General features: G+C 41.7%; 1 protein-coding gene across 1 annotated transcript; it reads right to left on the bottom strand.

Moving 5' to 3' along the window:
- Positions 1 to 3,268: 3,268 nt before the first annotated feature.
- On the bottom strand, positions 3,269 to 8,983 carry hpda (4-hydroxyphenylpyruvate dioxygenase a). Its single transcript, XM_086309740.1, has 14 exons — positions 8,894 to 8,983; positions 8,644 to 8,670; positions 8,364 to 8,426; positions 7,947 to 8,051; positions 7,815 to 7,857; positions 7,632 to 7,714; positions 6,352 to 6,441; positions 6,150 to 6,256; positions 5,797 to 5,874; positions 5,363 to 5,525; positions 5,190 to 5,261; positions 4,957 to 5,079; positions 4,749 to 4,865; positions 3,269 to 3,598 (listed from the first exon to the last, which is right to left on the bottom strand). Exons 1-14 carry the CDS (start codon positions 8,894 to 8,896, stop codon positions 3,485 to 3,487), a joined length of 1,188 nt encoding a protein of 395 aa, XP_086165866.1. The 5' UTR covers positions 8,897 to 8,983; the 3' UTR covers positions 3,269 to 3,484.
- Positions 8,984 to 9,447: the final 464 nt, after the last annotated feature.

Raw genomic sequence — 9,447 nt, 5'->3', positions numbered from 1 at the left:
CCAATCCAAATTAAGTAGCGCAGAGCCGAACCAATCACAGCCACAGCGTCACGTCGCGTGACTTGTTATGTACAGCACAAGTGCCAAGCCGCAAGTGTGTTTGTTTGGGAAGCAGCCAGCAGGTAATGGAGGAAATGAGTGTGCCGACTAGAAAAATCAACCGAGCGTGACCGAAGAGAAAACAGATGATGGTTCCAATGCCGGAGAGATTGTCGAACGGAAGAGCCATAGAAGTTCTGTAGTGTGAAGGTATTTCGGCTATTTCAAGTCTGACAAAAAACAGAGTAGCGTGCACTGTAAATTGTGCCGAAAGCAAGTCTGGAAATACAATAAACTGGTGCATGCGTCACACTGTGCGCCACGTTATTGTTTCGGTGAAATGAATTTCTACAATACTGTTACTGTTAATTCTACTCTCTGCAGTGTTTAAATGCTTACATATACACACAGTTACTGTCCGTCCACACATACGACTCGGTTCTGCTTCTATGCCGCAGCTTTGTTTACTTTTTCCCACCGAGGCTTCTAGACTTCTGATTGGCCAACATTTCTGCACGGTTAGGAATCTAGCGCCACCTGCTGCTTTGGCATGTTCATAGCAGCGTTTTCCTTCATTTCTGCCTTTATGTGTGGACGGGATTATTTTTTAAAACGAAAACGGAAAATCTCCGTTTTCAAAAATACCCGTGTACGTGTGGACGTAGCCTCAGTCTCTGACTGGAAGCGCTAATTCGTCATTTGGCTTTTGTCAGACTAAAGTAACTGTTAAAACTGTTTGAAAAGCTAAGCTATACAACAAGGAGAGATCGAGAATTTCCTTTTAGTTCTCAGTTTATTTGATATTGACAAAAGTTAGTCAGTTTTGTCTGTTCTTCTGTAAAACAAACTAAGATTTATTTTTAGAATTAATATTTTGTTTCTAAGTGGAATTGACAATTTAGTCTGTTTTGTTTGTTCTATTTTGAAACTTAAACGCTTTAGCGGCTGCCTTTTGTGTAGTTTGCAATATTTGCCTTTATTTATCTGAAAAAGTCTCATGTTCCTTAAGTACATCTACCCTGTTGAACTTATTATGGGAAATAAATATTTAAATAAAAACAAGCTGCTGATTATTTCACATTTTACTTGTGAGCAACGGCACATTTAAATCTTACAAATATAGTTATTTGGCTTATATCGTGATAGATATCGTTATCGCCTGAAATGAAAAAAAAAAACATATCGTGATATGAAAAAAATCTCATATCGCCCAGCTCTACTTCACGGAGTGTGTCGTCATAGTAACTCACTCAGAATTAATCTAAACTCGCTTTGTGAAACCGAAAACCCAGAGTTTTCGTTAACTCAGGGTATACTTACTCAGAGTTTGCACTAAACCGGCTTCCTGAAATAGGGCCCCGGTCCCACATCTTTGTGTTCCCTTCCCTGTTGCCATGTCTTGTGTTAAGTTCGTGTCTGTGCATACCTGTTGTACTTCCTGTTTTTATTCTGAAGGTTTCTGTCTCATGAGAGTGTTCTCAGCTTTACGTCTGTGTCTCGTCAGCCCTGATTTCTCCCAGGTTTGTTCCCCTCCTGTCTCCCATCCTACGATTAGACCTGTGAATATTTAAGCCCTGTGTGTTCTCCTGCTTGTTGCTGGTTCATCTATCCAGAGTCGTACGTAGTGAGGAGGTAAAATTATTAACAAGCTGATCGACCTCTGTTGGAGTAGCGTTCAGGTAGCTGCTCTGCTCTGTGTTGGTACAGGGCATTGAAGATGATAACAGTGGCTGGATTATATTCTTAAATTTAGTTACAGCGCTTTCAGAAAGACATCTACTGTGATGAAGTCTACTCCCCACTGCTGTGTAATCATTATCGTAAATGTAAATGTTATCAGGAAATGATCTGACAGGAGAGGGTTTTCAGGAAACACTGTTAAATGTTCAGTTTCTATGCCATATTTTAAAAAAAGATCTAGAGTGTGGTTAAAGTGGTGGGTGGGTTATTTTACATTTTAAGAGAAGCCAATTGAGTCTAATAACAGATTAAATGCCATGTTGAGGCTGTCACTTTTTTGCATCTACATGAGTGTTAAAATCATGACAATAATTATTTTATCTGAGCTGAGCACTAAATCAGATAAAAAGTCTGAGAAATCAGACAGAAACTCTGTGTAAGGCCCAGGTGAACGATAGATGTTAACAAGTAAGACTGGTTTCTGAGTTTTACAGCTGGGGTGGACAAGGCTAAGCATCAGGCTTTCAAATGAACTAAAAGTATTGGTCTTTCGTTGATTAATAGGCTGGTGTGAAAAATTGCTGCCACACCGTCCCCTCTGCCTATGCCTCGAGATTTCTGGTAGTTAGAATGAGTCGGGGGTGTTGATTCATTTAAACTAACATAATCATCCAGCTGCAACCAGTTTTCTGTAAGGCAAAGTAAATTGATTTGTTGATCAATTATTAAGTCATGTACTAACAGAGACTTGGAGGAGAGAGACCTAATATTTAATAATCCACATTTCACTGTTTTACTCTTTGGTTCAGATGTGGATACTGTATTGTTCTTTCTTTGTGATCTTTTTTTTTATGTTTAAGTTGTTTGTTGCTGGTTTTTAGTTTGTTTTTTTGTCTGTTTGGGAACTGACACAGTCTCTATGGACATGGGGTTTGGGGGGGGGGGGGGTGTAACAGGAGGAGAGAAGCTGCAGAGAGGCGTGTAAGACTGCAGCTAGTAGTACTGTTGTGTCACCTTGAAAAGCAATCTGCATAAAGCCTAAAGTGTAAGAAGGACATATGATCAATCCTGGATAATGCTTTTAGTTTTTAGAGGGATTGCATGCTACTACACGCTCAGCTGGCTCTTTGGCCTCTTTTCCACTCTTTGTGCAAAGAAGATATGAAATGAAAAATTCATATCCCACATATTATAGTATAAATAATGTGTGCAATTGTTCCTTTGGTACTGTTGTCTGGTTATTTCTCTCTGCCTCACTATACTAAATCACACTTTTAGTTTATTTGGAGCAAAACAGAGAATTTTTTTTTTTAATTTATGTACATATCACGGTGATGTTTGATTATATTTCTTTTGAATTTCTGTAGTAATAGTGGTGTGTCATACAACCATAGTACCTACACACATAACTGTCTCCTGGCTGTGGTTCAGCATGAAGATGTGAGCATGTCAGTCTTCACAGCTAACCCTCCACAATAAAGCATAGCAGTGTCAGACTATTCCTTTAATATTTGAACCTCTATTTACAAACCACATATGCCAGCCCACATGAACATTTGTTTCTTTATTTAGCCAAACACCGTGCAATCTCCTGACAGCTAAAAGCATATCTGATAACACTCTCAGCTTGTCACACTCAGATATTCAACACTGCGTAAGTGTTTGCCGTGCTGCAGTCGTGGTGGGTGTTGTCGACCGCCTCTGAAACGTACAGCCGAGTAGATAAGAGTCCCAGTGTGGCTTGGCAGCATCAGACGTCAGCGGATCAGTAGAAGGCTTCAGCCTGCCCTTTGGGTGTCAGCACAGTGAGGTTGCCCCTGGCGTCTTGGTCCTTCTCAATAGCCTCAAAGAGAGACTTGAAGTTTCCTGCCCCAAAGCCCTGGTGAAAGAACAGACACACACAGATGGCTAATTACCCAAAGATCTACCTTCTTCTGTGTCATTTGTTATGGCTCTAGGGATCTTCTCTCAGACAACGTTCAGGGTGTTTAACGCTTTGATGTTGGATCACTAATGGTACATAAATATCCTCCCAAGGTTCAAACATCTCCTCTGTGACAGCAAGCTGCGCTCACCGGGCGCTCGCAAATTAATCATGTAAATATTTTCACAGGTAACCCAAAAAACAAAGATCAAGTGTTGGTGGTTCCTCTGAGAAATTCTTTGCTGTGGTTCAGATGCAGTTTCTCACTTTCATGCATTGTATCCACATCTGTAGACACCGGAGAGTGACAAGATGAGCGTGTTCTGACAAGCAGAACGGGCGCCGAGTGTTATGAATTGAGTGCCACAGGGTGCAACCCAATCCAGAGATCCCCCTCGCTGTGAAGCAGTGAGCCTTTTAATCTGCATCTGTGACAGATTTACTGAGCTTTTACAAGTACACTGCTCTTGTAGCATTCATGCTGGGTGGGAGCTGTAAACAGGTGTTCTTCCTCAGGTTCTTGAAGGTGGCAGAGGCGTGAAACAGAGCCCTAGGCCTGTAAATCCCACCAGTAAAGGCTAGATTACCTACGCATACTGGGCACAGTGGGCAACTGTCCCAAAGGTCTGGTCCCTTCAAAAGCCATATTTCTATTCAGTAAAAACTTTATCAGAAGTTTGCAGCATTCAAAAACTGCATCACCTGAGAGAGAATTGTCAACATGTGGTTTCAGTGGTTTTAAATGTGTTTTATGTGTTATAATCACATCACTTCCATCTTTTGATATAATTACCACGCAATAACTCTTTGAAAATAGATTATTTACATCATAAAATGTCCCAAAAATAGTCTAAAGGACTATTTTTTAAATATTCAAAAAGTCAATAACCAAAAAGTGCCATAATGAAGCAAAACTTTTTGAAGTAAACCGTGAATTCGGTCCAAAAATACGTATTAGTCAGGGTTAAGTTGTGCCCAACTAAAATATTTGCCCTCCATACTGATGGGGTTAATACAGGTGTGATATGAGAGGCCTTAGATATAGCAAAGCCCTACTCTCTGTTTATACAAGTTATACCAGTAGACTGCCTAACTGGTCACTTACAAAGTGGTTATGTCTCTGAATGACCTCCAGGAAAAGTGTTGGTCTGTCCTGCACAGGCTTGGTAAAGATTTGAAGGAGGTAGCCCTTGTCATCAAAATCCACTAAGATTTTTAATTCCTTAAAAAGAAAAACAAAAGATCTTTTAGATTTAAAGACACAAAGAAAAAAGAACAAAAAAAAAATCAGCCATGCCAAAAGCAGTCCTCACCTGTAAACGGTCGAGGTCTTCAATTACTTTGATTTTGGCAGTTTTGAGATTCTTCCTCAGGGTGTCGTAATATGTGTCAGGTGCTGAGAGGAACTCCATCCCTCGGGCGCGCAGGTTCACTATCTATTTAGTGACAAGAACAGAGGGAGAAAAAAAGACGAATCTAAAACAGGCCCTGCAAGCATGAAGCTTCAAAATAGCCTGGAGTTTTCCTGCTAATTACACAGACTCACAGATTCAATAATGTTCGATGTGTTGAGGGCGATGTGCTGAACACCTGGCCCCCCGTTGTAGTCCACGTATTCCTGTGAGGACACAACACAGGACATCACACACACACATTTTTGTATCAGACCCCTCGGGCTGCTGGGATCCATGTCACAGAGCAAACCTCTGAAAGCCTCACCTGGATCTGCGACTTCTTTTTCCCCGTGGCAGGTTCGTTGATTGGCATCTTAATGGTCTCTTCGTAGTTTGTGACAACTATAGACCTCAGCGCGCTGTACTGTGTGTGGATCTGCTTGTCATCGATTGACCAGAACCGGTGAAACATCAGACATTTCTGGTACCTAGAAATTCAGGAATACGAGCTAAGCAATACTAATCATTGGAGTTAAAAAGGAACTACATTTCCTCTTGTTCCTTCTTTCTTGGAGCAATCTTTGAATTTTGTGAAGAAGTCATTTTGTATGAGGGCTTGCTGTTTTGAATAAATGCACCAACATTTTCCAGCAACAGCGGTGGAGCGACTGCTTGTGGTGTTTGTTTACTTTGTCCTTTTGCCCTGTGTGTCTGCTGCACCCGCAGCGAGTGTACGTGCACTGGAGACAGGAGACCTACCAGTCTGAAATTGGCACCATTTGGTCATCTGGCTGGTTTCCCACAATGTGATCGATGAAGTTCAGACCTGTTGGTGGACTTTGAAAGAAAAGAAGAATAAGCAGTCAGGCTGCTTAATGATATACAGATGTGATCAAAATACACATAATCATGTTTTGTTGTGATTTTATGATAATCTTTTAGTCTATAATTCCACAGAAAAGGGAAAATATGTACTAAAATGTTATCAGGGACTGACAGTGGTGAAATCTAGATTCATCTTACTTCTTCCATGTGTATGCACAAAAAACACCAGAGGGAAAAAAAGGCACACAGGTTGTAGCAGATGAGGTGGTGTTGTGGGAGAGACTCACAGATTAGCTAACAGGGGATCTCTAAACAGAGGCTCTTTGTAGCTCGGCAGGAAAAGGCCCTTGTAGGGACTTAGGTACTCGATGAGTGTGTGTGTGGTATCTCCATACTGAGGACAAAACATTTGCACAGCATTATTATTGGCTTTCAGTTTCTTCAATGTATTTACACAGGGCTTTCTAATGTGAGTCACCCTTTATGTACCGTCTGAATCACTGCAAACTTGACCCTCCCATGGCTGTCCTGCTCCACCCAGGGCTCCTTGACGACCACAGCTCCTCGCTCCTTGGCCGTCTGTCATTGGAGAGATGTCAGGATGGGTGTAAGATAACGGGAGTTTGCAACAACTGTGTGTCTGTGGCTCCTGGAAGCCCTCCAGTGGCCAAAGGGAAAATATCTTCCTAAGAAGCTACAAAATGGTGGTTCAGAGAGCAAAGGCTGTTGATCCCTGCAGTAAGTAAATGGCCTGCATTTGTATAGCGCTTTTCTAGTCCCTAAGGACCCCAAAGCTTCACACTACATTCAGTCATTCACCCATTCACACACTGGCGATGGCAAGCTACATTGTAGCCACAGCTGCCCTGGGGCGCACTGACAGAGGCGAGGCTGCCGGACACTGGCGCCACCGGGCCCTCTGACCACCACCAGCAGGCAAACACGGGGTTAGTATCTTGCCCAAGGATACTTGGCGTGCAGCCAGGAGGCAGCCTGGGATCGAACCACAGACCTTCTGATTAGTGGCTGACCTGCTCTGCCACCTAAGCTACAGCCACCCTAAGTGCGCATTGATTCGGTATCTTTGCAGCCACCTGATAGTCCACACGGCAGTTTATGGCTTGCCTGACCTTGTCTGAGGTAAAGAGAGTTCACAGGAGCAGCTAAACCTCAAGGCTGCAGTAGGAGTTGTCACAACACTGGCCTGTTTACCCCAATTTCAACACACTCCTCACCCCATGTCAGTATATATAGTATGAGGTAAGAGGATTAAATCTCAGTCACAGAAGTGAGCTAATGTGAGCACAGTGGAGCTCTAATTATTTACTATCTCCTAGTATTATTAATATGAACCTCAGACAAACAGTGGATCAGTGCAGCTACTCTATATTACCCAACTTTTGTCAGGAATTTCCCAACTTTTGGCACAAGCATGTAAGTTTTTATCTTATCTTAGTCTGGATAAGCAGAGACTGAAACTAACAGATAAAAAAATGAAACAAATCACTGTCTCTTTATGGCTAATGTTGGTTTACCGTGTAGAATTATCCACAATCGTGCACCACAACCAGTTGCACAGTTCAAGGGACACAGAAAAACACGGAAATTTAGAGTGTTGTGCGAAATTTCTGTGTTCTTCAGTTAAGCCAACTGGGACAGGGACTTTTTTAACCCCACAGTATCAAGAAGTTGTTTTTTTTTTTTAAATTTTATTTTATTCTCACGCTAGAAAGATTTAAAGTTTACCTGAAAACAATCTGTCATCTTACCTTGAATAAGAAGTCACAGTCCTCCACTTGGAAGGCAATGTCTTTAACTCCGTCTCCATGTTTAACTAAGTGTTCTCCCATCTCTGGGGGGGCCAGAATATAAATGATTTATAAAGCAGAATATAAATCATACCGTCATGTCACCTTTTTTATAATCTTAAGTGATCTGATGAGAAAACCTGCCTTCATTTCCAGGATTCAGAGCAGATTCAAATGCAAATATAATCTGTGAGGAGAGCAGAGGAGTAGTTATGTTTTTGCACTGAGGGTGAGATCTTCTGCCAGGTTGAACACTGTGAACGTTACTGTTCGTACCTTATTCTGTCTGATGACATGTGACACCACCTCTCTGCTGCCAGTCTCCAAACCCTTGTAGGCCAGGGGCTCGAAGCCCAACTTATCACAGTAGAATGAGGCTGCCTGTGAAGTAACCACACTGTTACTCTGATGAAATCTAACGATGCGAGACGTACTGAAGCTAGGACATGCCACAGTGTGATGTGTAGTCTCACCTGTATGCTGAACAATAATCCACAATAAAACTGTTTTTACTGATTATTCTGTTTATTTATTTAATTAATTTGACATTTTATTTTTTTCGGTGCAACCAGCTCTCTGACCTGTATATGAGTCTGTACAGGCTCAAAGTCAGCTCACAGATGGATGATACGGTAAAGATTTGAATAACTAACAGTGAGCTTCTGGTCATGTGTAGAGGGTTTGGATACTGACCTGTTTGGCGTTGCCGACCCAGAAGGTGATATGATGGAACCTGATAAACCTTCCCCTTGCAGGCTAGCAAGTAAAAGCAGAACTCAAGATTGACATTGGAATGTGTGCAAATTCTTCAGGTGACAAGTAACACAGTAACCAGTTATAATGGGTAGTTGAAAAATAATTCTGGGATGGTTTATTTTTTCCTGCACCAATTAACCATCTGTGACTATTACGCAAAAACACAGTAGCACACATAACAAAACATCAGACACCACAGAGAAAATATTAATCTCACCTTCTCTCCTTTGTCTGTGTAGCTTGTCTAAGAAGAAGGAAAAGAGGAAAATCATAATAGCTTCATTAACACGCGGTCAGCAAAAACCTGCAGTCAACTGATCTCGTATTTCTAATGTGACTTAATTGGTTCTTATCTGCTGAAGAGGCCATTATCTCCACAATTACTCAGCTGTGGGAAGGCCCAGAGTCCCACAACTGACAGCATCTGCTCATTATAATTGGCTTTGATTATAGTCGAGTCTCCTTACCATACTGCGATTTCAGATGGGGCTTGGCTCGAGAAGAGAAAGATTGGAAATCAGGGCCAAGCCAAAAATGAGCAGATAAGTACTGACCTGATGACCAACTGTGATTGGTCCTTTGGGGTCTACACCCACCTGTCCACCTCCTCGCTTCCTGAAACTTCGGCAGCAGTGACCCAGGTTTTGGTGCCTCTCCTGTCATTTTTGTGTCTAATCAGTGTCCAGTCCTTAGTCGTGCAGTCGTCATAGAAACATAGACATAATAAACAAAGCCAGGGAAAACATTACAGACACAGATCTTTTTCTTGAAACTAAACTTACCACTTGCCACTGAAATAAACAAACAAACTTTTAAAAATGTATTATTTAACTGAGGCTGATGAAAAGCTAAAAAACAATCATAATGCATCCACAGTGTGCAGAACTGAACTGGGAGTTCTGCACTAAGCAAAGATGCGGTGTTGTTAAAGGTGAGGATAAAAAATATTCTGAATTTCTGAAAGCCCTCTGTGGTTTCTGACTTCCACCGCCAGAGGGAGCAATATTGCCGGACAAAATAA

This window comes from Aulonocara sp. 'chitande type north' Nkhata Bay, linkage group LG10 (genome assembly GCF_057382095.1).
Source record: "Aulonocara sp. 'chitande type north' Nkhata Bay isolate Kocher_YH1m ecotype deep benthic linkage group LG10, A_spYH_male_GT1.1, whole genome shotgun sequence".
Lineage (NCBI taxonomy): Eukaryota > Metazoa > Chordata > Actinopteri > Cichliformes > Cichlidae > Aulonocara > Aulonocara sp. 'chitande type north' Nkhata Bay.
The sequence above is the reverse complement of the archived record's forward strand: the minus strand, read 5'-3'. Positions and strand labels throughout refer to the sequence as shown.

Bases quoted from the DNA above. Each gene is read 5' to 3' on its own strand.
- hpda (XM_086309740.1), bottom strand. The intron at 8,427-8,643 runs GTGAGATTAATA...TTTACTTGCTAG, and splicing joins ACACAGACAAAGGAGAGAAG to CCTGCAAGGGGAAGGTTTAT. The intron at 5,262-5,362 runs GTGAGGCTTTCA...GTGTCCTCACAG, and splicing joins AAAAGAAGTCGCAGATCCAG to GAATACGTGGACTACAACGG.